The sequence below is a fragment of the Camelus ferus genome, chromosome 2 (genome assembly GCF_009834535.1).
Source record: "Camelus ferus isolate YT-003-E chromosome 2, BCGSAC_Cfer_1.0, whole genome shotgun sequence".
Taxonomy (NCBI): Eukaryota; Metazoa; Chordata; class Mammalia; order Artiodactyla; family Camelidae; genus Camelus; species Camelus ferus.
The window spans coordinates 3,300,300-3,313,198 of NC_045697.1; the positions used below are offsets into that span (position 1 = coordinate 3,300,300).

At 57.2% G+C, this 12,899-nt stretch overlaps 1 protein-coding gene across 9 annotated transcripts in view; it reads right to left on the bottom strand.

Annotated features, from left to right (window-relative positions):
- Positions 1–12,899, bottom strand: part of SORCS2 (sortilin related VPS10 domain containing receptor 2) — a 444,813-nt gene that overhangs the window by 39,906 nt on the left and 392,008 nt on the right. For all 9 annotated transcript variants that reach the window (XR_004324677.1, XM_032493427.1, XM_032493461.1 and 6 more), the window contains exons 9-11: positions 10,656–10,835; positions 4,668–4,814; positions 1,565–1,667 (exon numbers count right to left, since the gene is read on the bottom strand). Coding sequence is in view for 8 of the 9 variants with exons in the window: in XM_032493427.1 (XP_032349318.1) it covers positions 1,565–1,667; positions 4,668–4,814; positions 10,656–10,835 (430 nt within the window). In the remaining variant the exon portion in view is untranslated. The remainder of the gene's footprint in view (positions 1–1,564; positions 1,668–4,667; positions 4,815–10,655; positions 10,836–12,899) is intronic.

Consider the following 12,899-nt stretch of genomic DNA (forward strand, 5'->3'; position numbering starts at 1 on the left):
CCGCCAAGGTCTCCTGCGACCAGAGACCCATGGCGCCGACAGGGCTGCCACCTCCTGGCCTCTTCGTGGGCTGCCACTCGGTTGTCCTGAAAAGCACGCTCCCTCCTCTGCCTGGAAGACTGTTCCTGCTTTCCAGTGGCCATTCACCGACTCATTCGTTCACCCGCTCATTCGTTCACTTTCTCATACCCAGCCTCCAAGAGCCCCCCCAGGCCCAGGCCTCCTGCTGGGGTACACGTGTTGAAGGGCCGGATGTGGCGTCCAGTTCAGGGTCCGGGACTCAAATCCTCCGTGTCCCAGATGTGCTGCAGCAGATGGAGGGTTGGCGCCCTGGGTTCAGGAAACTGTGAGCCCTGGCCCCAGGGGTCCCCGCTCTGGGACGAGGCAGAGACACTGTCTCCTTGGCTGCCACCCAACCCATCTGCACCCTGGGTATGCAAAGCCTCAGCCTGGCCCTTCCACACCCTGGACGCATGGCCGGGCCAGGCAGCCCCGCCCAGAGCCTTGGTTTCTGCCCGGTTGGGAGGGGCACAGCAGCCCCTCCTGGGGGGACTTGGAGGGGCTGCGAAGCAGTGAGCCCTGTGGGGTGGGTCTCAAGCTTCCTGATGGGGAGCCTTGCAAGTTGGGGCAAGCCCCTCCCTCTCCTTGGGCTCCAGTTTCCACCTCCGTAAAGTCAGGGGTAACTGACCTCTCAGGGTCAGGGCCTGGCGTGGGTGGCGGGGAGACACGGTCACCATGACAACTGTGAGCATGGCGACACAGCCCTGCCTGCCCTCCCCTCGTAGCCGTGGTCTCCAGGGCCCCTTCCCTGGACCCAGAGCTGCTGAGGGCTGGCAGAGGCTGTGCCTGCGCTGGGCCCCGCAGGGGCTCACGGCACTGAGAGCGGAAAGGAAAACCGGACGCCAGCCGCCGCCTGGCCATGGACTATTAAAACAGGTGCTTTTACTGGGAATGGTTCTTCTAACGCAGATAAGCATCATTTTAAAGTTTTATTCGATCGGCAGACATTGAGTGATCCCTGAAGAAGGTTCTAGTTTAATGGGGTAGGCACACACAACCATAACTTACGTTTCTTTTTTTCCTTCATGTTAGTTGCATATGTGTCTCTCGCTCCCCACTAAACTGGAACCCTCTTCAGTGACCAATAAATGTCCACCGTGATGCACATTATTCCACCATCCATCCTTCTCTGTACGCCTTCATATTTTGTTATCCATCCTTCCATCTGGCCATCTACCTGTCCTATTCTTTCAACTATCCAACTACCCTTTCACCCATGCTCCCATCCATTCATCCGGTTCCTCCATTCCCCCATCCTTCAGTTGGTCATTAATCCATCCATTCATCCGCCCATCCATCCATTCACCTTTCAGTCTAGCCAGCACGTATCACGTGCCCGTGCTTGGGCCATGCAGTCGCCTCGCAGGGTGAGGTGTCATCTGGGCTCCTGGAGATGCTGTGTCACCGCCCCCTAGTGGACATACCATAGCCCCAGGCCCACGACCATCACGATTTACCCTTGAGCTCCCCGCAGGTTCATCTGACCGTAATGGCGGCCTCCTACCTGCACCCATGATGAGGCCCGGCGCGGTGTCCTTGGTGTGCACAGTGCCCGACACATAGGGGTTGTCTGCCCAGCGCAGGTGCAGGTGGAGGTGGCAGTCCGGCTGCAAGGGGGAGACAGGGAGCCACGGTCAGCACGTGGGCGGGAGCAGCGACCTTAGGAAAAGTAGTACTGAGGCTGAATCCACTCCTGTGGCTTTTTGGGTGGGAAGGCAGGGCCAGGAGCGCTTCGGGGGAGTGGAAGGACGGTGGGAGGGAGGCTCTGAGGCTGACCGCTGGGCCAGGTGACTCTGCTGGTGGAGGAAGCCAGGAGGCTGCTCCAAGGGAGGGTCCTCCCAGCATGGGTGCCGGCAGGGTGAGCTCCCCAGGGTGGCTCCTGAGTGCAGAGCGGGGCTGCAGAAAGTGACCCCTGGAGCCTGCCCGGCCCACGCCCACATTCATCCATTCATCCGTCCAGGACCTTTACTGGGGGCCTCTTGGGTGACCGCGGTAGCCTGGGCACGAGGGAGCAGCTGCGGGACACCCGTAAGGCCTGTGTCCTCTGCGGGAGGCAGAAAGGTAGGGCGGCTGTGCCAGGGCCCAGTTTAGACATGTCTCACTTGTTTCAATGAAACAGAAATATTATAACACAATAAATCTCTTTTGCCCTTTTCAAAATTCCTTGTTTCTTGGCACATTATTAAAAAATGCCAGGGCTTTAAACCAAGGGTGCTGGCGAGCTTTGCGCATTTCGCATTCATACATTTGTCCAGGACCTGGGGGTGGTGCTGTGCGTGGGGGCACCCAGCGCTCTGCTGGTGTCTGACAGGTGGGCACAAGGCCTTACAAACGCCCCCAGCAGAGTCTTGGCCGGGCTGATAGAAGGCAGGGCAGGCCTGGGCAGACCTGGAGGGGCTGACCCCCAAGCACTCAGCACCTGCTCATGTGATGGGACGGGGAGCAGTGAGGGCCAGGCTGCTCTCGGGGTGCACAGTCAGACACGGAGGGGCCCCCTGAAGAGTGGGAAGACCCCAGGGCAGGCTGGTGCCAGGGGAGTCGGTGCTGAACGCCTGGGGAGGGTTTGGGTACTGGCCCGGCTTGGGTGGGTGTGACGTGGGCCGAGCAGGGAGGCCACGCTGTCCTGAAGCTCCGCCTTCTCGGCCCTTCTCCAAGCAGGAGCTGCAGGTGCCCTACAGAAGCATCCATCAAACACAGTCAGATGGCCAGTGTACCATGCTGCTGGCTGGCAGTGAGCGAGGCCACCCGCCGCCCGGACACCCCACTTCATGGCTCAGTCTCGTGTCTGAGAAGAGTTGACCATAGGCAGGAAAATGAATGGATTTCCTTTCTGAATTCAGATGCCAACAGACACAAAACCATCTTCCAAGAGTGATTCATCCTGTGAAAACAGGTCTAATCCGCTTAGCCAGTAAACCCTCCCTTCGCGCCCTCACTGGCAGGAAGCCGCCCCAGCCGGAGGGCTGGCCGAATGGCCTGGGAAGCCCTGCATGACCCAGAGGAAAGGGAAACAGAAGACTCGGAAATCGCACAGGTGTCAGGACTCCCACGGAGGACTTTTTAACGTGAACGAAAGTCAGTGGGGCCTGAAGAACGCCCGACTGCTGCTGCTTCCGGGCGACGTGGGTACAGCGATACCTCGCTGCTCTGTTGATACATTTCTGCATTTTCCAAGTATTCTGCAATAAGCAGGAATCATATTTTCTCATGAGAAATCAACCGTCAAGTGTCGTCTGCCCTGTGCCTTGGGAGGATGCGGGGCCGGGGGAGGACAGTCAGAGAAGAGTGACCTTGCCTGCCCCACCCTGCACACCCCCCGCCCCCGCTGCCAGGGCCACACACACAGGGAAACAGCCTCCCAGCCAAGGCTGCGATTTCTGCTTTTGGTGCCCTGTTGGGTGTCCCGCGCACCTGTCCTCGCTCCCCTGTGACCATCGGGCTCTCCGTGTGCCTGCCTACGGCCACACACCCACCAGGTGGCTCCTACTTTTATTATTTCAAGGACGGGACATAAATCTTGAAAGGTTATCTCCTCGCTGAGCTGCGTAATTGCAGACAAGAATCTATTCTCAGCAAAAACTTGCTTTGACAGATTAATATGGCTTAACTTTGTCGATGATGATACAAAAATTAGCCCTTTCACAGCGATTCTCTTCTCAGAAGAGCTTTTACAGGCAGCAGGTGATTTATCCTCCCCGTAGGTCGGCAGGTGCTATCACCCTCTGTTATTAGACGGAGGGGGGCTTCCGTGGAGGCCGAGCACAGGCCCCTGGTTGGTGAAGTCTGGGAGCAAGGGGCCGTCCCTGCTCAGGCTCTGCCTGGAGGGCACAGAGCCCCACCTTGACCCTAGGTGGGTAGTCAGGGGCCGGCAAGGAAGGGCACCTGCCACCCTCAGGGGCCCTGCAGAGACCCAGGCAGACCCCACAGGGGCAGGATTCTCTGCTGTTCTGTGTGTTGATGTATCCAAACACCCAGAACAGCACCTCGCACGTAGTAGGTACCCTTACATGTCTGTTGAATGAACATCCCTGTAAGATAGGCACCATTATTCTATTTACAGAGTCAGAGCAAGGCATGGGGTTGGCCATCCCCAGAGCAAGGCCCTGGACTGTGAGACCAGTAGGAAACAAAAGCAAGTGTGCCCTGTGAAGGCTTCTCAGTGGAGGGGACACGTAGGCAGGGTTTTCAGTTATCAGCAGGACTTTGCTGAATGAAAAAGGAAAGGGTAATTCAGCCCTCCCACCCTCCAGGCAGCCAAGACACCGGGCGCCTACACTCACACAGATCCCCTCCGAAACTGACCAGCCACATGCACGAGCGAGCCCAGCCTCTCACAGAGCTGCAGGACAGCGATTATTGTTTGGGGTGGCTTGTTACACAGCACTGTTGCGTCAGGAGCTGAGTGATACACTCCCCCTCTGACCGCCAGTTAAGCCTCCTGTAAAGGACGGCGTTTCACACGACCCTCTCCGCCACGCCCAGAGAAACAGGAGGTTCGTGTTTCCCAGATGGTCCTTCTCAGATGTCAGCACCTCTGACCCGCAGGTCCTGCAGTAACGTCTAGTGCCCACCCCGGGGCAGGCGTGCAAAGCGGGCAGGACACTTACTGGCTTGCAGCTGGTGGGTTTTCCATTCATGTCCGTGCTGGGCGGCCTCAGGTAGTCCCAGTCTCGGCCTTTGTTGTAGGTTATAAGCGTCACCACCTTTCCGTCGACTTTTCGGTTTGCCAGGAAGACTCCTTTCACCCCTCGGACCTGGGACAGAGGTACAAGAAGGGTGGTGCGAGCCGGGCCAGCCCTTGCTCGGAGCTCTGGGTGCACGGCCTCACTGCACCCCGACAGCAGTTGGCGCTGAGGCTGCCTGCACATGAGACAGAGCAGGACCCTGCTGGGGCCTTCCCAGGACAGGCTCCCCACCCAACATGTGCTCTGCTTGGACTCTTGTCTGTAGAAAAACTTTAGTCAAAGAGTAAGTTTAATCAGAGAAATAAGAAAATACAGGAACAAAGGGAAAGAGTTAAGCAAAACAAAATAATAGTTTAGTCATTAAACAAAGTCGAGGACCTTTAGCTCCCTCTCAAGGGCTATAGATCACGCCCTGAGCCTTCTCCTTTGAGCTGTCCTGTAGGGCCTGAAACCCCCACCTGGTGGAAGAAATTAACTACAAGATGACCAGACTGTAGCCGTGACAGAAGCTGCCACAATTCGGAGAACTGGCCTCAAGGAAATGGGAACAAACCGACCCTGGAGCTGGGCTTAAAATGAACAAGATGACGCCGATCAGAACCCTGCACGGCTCACTTCAAGATGACTGTCAGAGCCATCAGGGAGGAAATAAAGAAAACAGAGATTTAAAAAAACAAAAAAAAATCAATCAAACCAAGAGCTGGTTTTCTGAAAGAGTAAACAAAATTAACAAAGCAATGGCCAGGCTCACCGAGAAGATGAGAGAGAGCGCACAAACAAACAAGGTAAGAAAAGAAAGCGGAGAGATTCAACCAACACCAGAGAAACACAAGAACGTCATGAGAACACTGGGAACAGCTGTGTGGCGATGAAGTGGGTAACTTAGAAGAAATGGACAAGTTCCTGGAAACATACGGCCCGCCAAGGCCGCATCAGGAAGAAACTGACCGCTTGAACAGACTGATCACCAGAAGTGAAACAGACTCAGCAACAGCAGGCCCTCCCTGCAAACAGAAGTCCGGACCAGACGGCCTCACTGGGCAGTGCTGACAGGCAGGCAGAGGAGAGCTCACACCGGTCTTTCTCAAACTTCCCGAAGATTGAAGAGGAGAGAACACTCCCAAGCTCATTCTGTGAGGCCACCATCACCCTGATACCAAAGCCAGGCAAAGACACTACCAAAAACGAAAGCTATAGGTCAATATCACTGATGAGCATAGACGCAAAAATCCTCAACAAAATAGTAGCAAACAGAATCAACAGCACACAAGAAGGATCATACACCATGGTCAAGTTGGATTCATCCAGGGACACAAGGTTGGTTCAACATATGCAACATATGATACACCACGTCAACAAGAGAAAGGACAAAAACCACATGATCATCTGAATCGATGCAGAAAAAGCATTTGATAAAATTCAACACCCACTGATGATAAAAACTGTTACCAAAGTGGGTATAGAGGGAACATATCTCAACATAATAAACGCTATTTATGACAAACCTACAGCCAGCAGAATACTCGACAGTGAAAAGCTGAGAGCCTTCCCCCTAGAATCTGGAACAAGACAAGATGCCCACTCTGACCAGTTCTATTCAACACAGTACTGGAAGCCCCAGCCACAGCAATTAGACAAGAAAAAGAAATAAAGGGGGTCCAAACTGGAAGTTCCTTGGGCAGGGAGGCCTTGGACCCAGTAACTGAGCCCCGCTGGTGTGGCCTGAGTTCCTGAGAGCCCCCGTGTGCACAAAGCAGCCTTTGCTACTCTGTCAATAGGATGTCGCCATTTCTCATGGTGAGCCGGTGGCACTGAGGCTCAGGATGTTATGAGTTTTACCTGAGGCTCCATGGCCAAGGGTTATGCTTAGGATTTGAGTGGTAACACACAGTTATTAAGAATCTTCTACGTGGTAGTCAAGGGAGTTACTGAGTGCCACCTCATCAAGTCCCCAGACTCCAGGAGGTTGGTACCCTCCTAATCTTTGATGCACAGTTTGGCCAAGTGCCCAGCACACGAGGAGCACGCCCAGGAGGACCCCGAGGGGACGGACACACAGTGAATGGGGTAGCAATTCCAGTGCTGCTCCAACAGAGTGACCCAGGCAGAGGGGCTTAACGCGGCACACATGAGTTATGTTACAGCTCTGGAGGTTGGAAGTCCAGCATGGGTCCCACTGGGCTAAAAGCAAGGTGTCGGCAGGGCTGATCCCCTCCGCCAGCTCCAGGGGAGACGCTGTGTCCTTGCCTTTCTTAGTGTCTAGAGGCACCTGAGGTGCTTGGTTTGCGATCCCTCCTCCATCTTCAAAGCCAGTGGCACAGCATCTCCCTGGTCACTCTTCCATGATTTCATGCATTTTTCTGACCTTCCTTCTGACCCTCCTTCCAACCTTGAGGACTCTTGTAATTGCAGGGTGCCCCCTGGAGCATCCAGGATAATCTTCCCCTCTGCTGATTGCCAGCCTCCATCCGCCATTGCCTGTGTCGTCTGCTAGGACGTTGCTGCCTGGGGTGGGGTCCGGAGTGGGGGTCCGGCCATCATCTCCACAGACAAAGCTTTGGGGATGGTTCAGGATGGTCCTTGTGGGGGACGGCTCCAGGGGAATGGAGAAACACAGCCCCTTCTCTCACTCACCACTCTGTCTCTGGCTCACCTGGGGCATCACCTGGGTGGGCACCTGGTCTGCCCAGCACTGAGTGCAGATGCCTCCCCTAGGGGCAGAGAGGACGCTGACTGGCCCAGTGATGGCTGGCTTTATTCGGAAAGCGCTACTGTATACCCCAACTGGTCTCCATGAAAACATTCAGCAGTAAATAGCATGGACCCTCCCGTCCGAGAGAGGGGAGGTGTGGGCTGAGTTTCCCTGGGGTGGGCCTTATCAGCCACGCCCTGGCTCCCAACACTGATGTGCTCACTTCACGTAACTGCCCTCCCCATGGCTGTGTGAGTTTCCTGGCTGCGATAGAACATTGCAAACTTGGTGGCTTAAGACAACAGAAAGTTGTCCTCTCACAGCCTGGAAGCCAGAGGTCCAAAGTCAAAGTGTTGGCAGGGCTGCCCTCCCTCTGAAGTTTCCAGGGGAGGCTCCTTCCTCATCTCCTCCAGCTCCAGGTGGCCCCAGTGTTCCTGGACTGTGGCCACATCTCCCCAGCCTCTGCTGTGACTTCCCATGGCCCTCTTCCCTGTGTGTCCGTCTCCTGTTCTGATCTTTATGAGGATCTTTATGAGGTCACTGGATTGAGGGCCCCCAGATAATCCAGCATGTCTCATCTCCAGATCTTTTACTTAATGACAGCCGCAGAGATCCTTCTTCCAAACAAGCTCACAGTCACAGTTTCCAGGGATTTGATGTGGCTGTATCTTTCGGGGTCCCCATTCAGCCCCCTACAATGGCTGTCTCCCAACTGTGGCCAGGGCTTCTGGGGGTCCGGGAACAAGGCTGGGATGCCCCCTCAGCTCTCTTCCAGATGCCCCCAGAAAAGGTGTGCTGTTTTGCCTGGAACCGGGGCCCGCCCTGCAGAGGTGGCCGTTCATGGGCCTCCCTGACATCTGGGATGAGACGTTTTTCCTAGACACTCTAGGCCACGTCCCTCCCACACATTATCTCGAATCCCCAGAAAATGCAAGTGCTGGGAAAACAACTGAGAGCTTGCTGAGCACGGACTTAGCACCAGATGCTGCTCTGTGTATTTAACAGAAACGGTGATTCGAATTCTCACAGCAGCCCCCTGAGGAAGGTACTACTATCATCCTTGTTTCACAATGGGGAAACCAAAGCACAGAGAGGTTAAGTAACCTGCCTAAGGTCACACAGCAAATATGTACCAGAACTGAGATTTGAACCCAGGCAATCAGGACCCAGAGCTTTTCTTGTAACCACTACCTGTGATCCCCGCTAGGCACATTTCAGAGAAGCAAAGTCATTTGCGAGGGCGCCCAGCTCCAGGCCGCCCACTGTGGACTCCCTCCACTCCCCGGGACTCTCACTTTGTGGTCTTTGGGCACGGGTTGCTTTTCGCTGGTTCCTCGGCTGGCTGGCTTCTGCTCGGCCTCAACTCAGTCTGCACCCCTTCCTCCAGGAAGCACGCCCTGACTCCCACCCCTGGGGCTGGCCAGCTGTCCCTCACAGCACCCTCTAGACATGACACACCCAGTGGGAACCACTGTTGGGAGCTGGTCTTCCTGTAGAGTCTGGAGCTCCATGAGGGGTGGTCTGTTCCTCCCTGCGCCCCTGAGTGTGGGGCCTGGAGCCAGGTGCGCGGTACAGGCACTGCGGATATCTGCAAGGGCCATACGGGCCGTGCACGTTCCCTGCCTGCAGTGCCCTCGTCCCCGGCGCCCTTGTGCCGCCAGCCCTCGCCCCGTTCTCCCAGACACCTGCACCGCGCAGTGGCCATGAGAGAGCCTATCAGAGCCAGGGGTGACATGCCAGGGGTGACATGCCTGGTGGCCCCCTTGGAGCTGTTTCAGGCTGGATGAGGCCACCTGCCCTGTGCCCTGTGTATAGCTCTCAGCAAAAGGCAGGGAGCCTCGGGCTGTGCTCCTCTGCGTCCAGCTGGGGAGGTAAACCCTGACAAATGGTTCTCATTGTAAGCAAATGACCACGTTCATTACCTTCTTGGGGAGAGTGACTCCTCGCAGCTGTTAACAACTAGAAGATGAACACCACAGCCCCCGGCTCTGCCCAGAGGCCGCCTCCCACCCCAACTGACACCCCCCATGTCTGCCCCAGTCTCCACTCGCCCCAGACGGGATGCCCTCCCCAGCTCTGCCCACCCAGCATTTACTACCAGAACGCACGGCCTCTTGCAGGTGATCCCACTGGTGGGGGGTTCCCTGAGGGGAGGACCTGAGGGAGGAGCTTAAGGGTGAATGGCCGAGGGATGGAGTGCTGGCCAGGAGGATGGGTGGAGCTTGGGCGGACAGACCGGGCTAGGTCTCGTGTTCCCACTTACTTCCAGTCTGTGAGGGCTGGCCACCTGCCTTGCCTGAGCCTCAGCTCCTCACCTGGACCCTGGCTGAGGGACCACCCTGTACCCACCTCCAATGTGGACAAGAAAAGAGCGGGAGACCATGGAAGGTGGGGTCCAGGCTGGGCCTGCTGTAGGTGTGCGGTGGACATTTGTGGGATCCAAGTACAGGATGACACAGAGCACAGGTGTTTTCCCGGGGGAGGGAGCACGGCATGCGAGCCAGGAGTCCTGCCCAGAGCCTCCCATCAGCCCCTCGGTGACACATGATGAAAGCAAGTGGAGGCTTAAATGGGGCACAGGTGGGGCGGGACCCCAGGGAGGGCTCAGGGAGGAGAGGGTCCTTACACATCTGAACCGCAGGTGGGGAGGCTCCATGCCCCACATTCGGAGAGAGGAGTGCAGGGTCAAGAGGAAGACAGAGCGGGAGAGAGACAGACAAATGGTAGATGCACGGACAGAGGGCAGAGGGATGAGAAGCCCAGGGCTGGGGTCGGGGAGAGGCAGAGAGGCAGGGGGCCTGAGAGGGAAGGGGCCCCAATCTCTGTCCCTCAGGGCCACCTGGCCCTCCGTCTGTTTTCATGCAGTGGCTTTAGAGTGGAACAACTTTACAGTTGATGGCTGGCGATCAAGTCCATGGTGGGGACTACTAACCTGAACCCCAACTCAGCGAACTGTTATCTCTCCCGTAAAAGAATCTCATTTGTCTCATTAGTAGACCTATTACAAAGTTCTCCATTCCTCTGTTCTGAATTTCATTAAAAAGAGCAAGTTTTTTCTCCTGCTCTAAAAGTATCCTCTTGACCTGCAAAGCCAAAAATATCTGGCCCTTTGCAGGGCCCCGAGTCAGAGCATTGTGGGTGGGGGTGGGGGGAGCAGGAGGGGGGAGCAGGGGAGGGGTGAGACCAGGCCCCACACGCCCCAGGCCCCCGCATCCCACCTGGAGGATGTCGATGATCACGTTCTCCTCCGCCTGCCGCGAGCTGCGCACGTCCTCCAGCACCAGCGAGTAGCGCACGCCGCTCGGGTCCGACTGGTACAGGTTGTAGGTGTCGGTCTGGTACCACTCCTGCACCGCCACGAACACCTGGCTCTCGTCCGTGCTGATGACCTGCAGATCCTGGGGACAGACGGTGGCGGGGCCAGGGTCAGGCGTGGGTGGAGGGCTGGCGCGGGAGAGTAAAGCTGGCCTGGGGGGAGTGGGGAGAGATGGGGCAGGCCTGGGGGAAGGGGTGAGCAGGCCTGGTGGGGTGGCAGCGCAGGCTGGCCTCAGGCCTGGCAGGAGTGGGGACTTGGCCATGGCCTCTTGGAATTGGGCTGACCTAGATTTCCATTCTGGCTCTGCTCTCAGCTCTGTGACCTTAGAGAAGTCCCTTTACTTCCCTGGGCCTCCGTTTTCCTGCCTCCAAAGTGGGAGTGTTCAGACCCTCCATACTGGGTGGTGGGAGGGACACCCAGGCACTTGGTGGGGCGCAGAAACACCTCCGTCCCCCACGGCGTCCCATCAGGCTGTCTGCCCGTCTGTCCCTGCAGTGAAGGGGAGTTCTTCCTCCATGCACCCCCAGACTGTCAGAATCACCCCAGACCATCACCTCTGGGAGGTGGGATGGGTCTCCTTCCCAGACGCCCTCCCCCATCCCATCCCGAGGGTCAGACAAGTCATCTGTTGGTTCATTTATTCTGCACAGATTCATTAAGCACCTACTGTGTGCCAGGCCCTCTTCTAGGCTCTGGGCTTCACTGGGGACCCACCCTGGTCTCTGTTCTCAGGGAATGTGCACTGGGCGGGAGGAACAGGTTAATTCGCTCCAGCCTCACGTCCAGGACATCATTACCGGCTGCTCGGTGCCCTTTACCCACAGCTCCTCTGGGCCAGGTCCCCTCAGGTGCCCAGGGCCCTGTGGGAGCCGAGGGCAGGCACCACGCCAGCAGGCGGGCGGGAGGGCTGTCCTGAGGAGGTGTGCAGCCCAGGCCCCGCGTCATTGTCACCTGGAGCAGGAGGCCAGGCCGCTCATGAGGGCCCGGCAGCCGTCTCGGGCTTCAGTTCCAGATTTTACAGTTCAGAATTGAAAAACCCCAATCAAATACAAAGGAAGAAGAAGAAACCCAGGGCTAACCTCGGTTTCTTGTTTTGCTTTTTGCTCCCAGCCAGCGCCAGCTGCGGTGTGGGAGCCACCTGAACAGGCGTCGGAGCAAGCCAGCCTGTTTTAGAGCCGTGACGAGCTTTTCTTCTTCAGCCTCTACTGCCCTGCCTCCATCACGCAGGGGCTGTGATTGCCCCTCTGGCAGTAGAGCTGCCGCGACCCGGGAGCTGCAGACGGCTGGCGGAGGCGAGGGCACTGCCGGCCACAGCGGCAGAGGCTGTCCCTCTCCAGCCCGCCCGCTGCGGGTGGCACAGTTTTGGGAGACCCTCTGCATCCCATCTTCTCATCTGATCCTAGGGCCCAGAGACGGGACACTTCTCTCTCTCTAATAACTGATCCCTATTAGGGTCCCTATTCTGTCCTGTTGGGAGAGAACTTCAGTTGACAGAAGAGGCCTCCTGGGCAGGGCACAGGCTGGTGACGACCCCTTCTCCTACGGTCTGCACTGCCCCCCGACACTGAGCAGCCAACAGATGTGGCTTTGAAGAAAAGGGACGCAGTGCTGTGAAGTACCTACGATGCACCTCCAACCAGGCAGAGCCCTGGCAGCACGAGCAGGGCCCTTGGTCTGTGGATGTAAATCTCACCCACAGACTGGATGGGACCCAAGCAGCTCACGGCCAGGGAAGGATGACAGAGGTCAGGGGTCCCAGGCCTGGTGGTTCCCATCTGTGAAATGGGACAGCAGGCTGGTGGGGGTCGAGGGATGCGTGTGAAATCTGGCATGGGGAGCAAGGTCATCGCTGCTCCTCCCCCGCCCCTTATTTCTCCACGCTCAGCCACAGGCCAGGCTGCAGCGTCCGTTGGCGTGCTGGTCGCTCTGCGGCCTCAGCAGGAGAAGGCCTTCCTGGGCCCGTGGCTCCGAGCTGAGGCGGTACTGGCGTCAGTTACAGAGGGAGCAATCAGTATCTACCGTCATCGCATCAAGTCCGACTTGGTCTCCTCCGCCCCTGGGTAAATGTTCACTGTCATCTGGGAGACAGAGGAAACACATGAAGGGAGGAAGAGCTGCCGGCAGCGCCACCCCACAGAGACCTGCC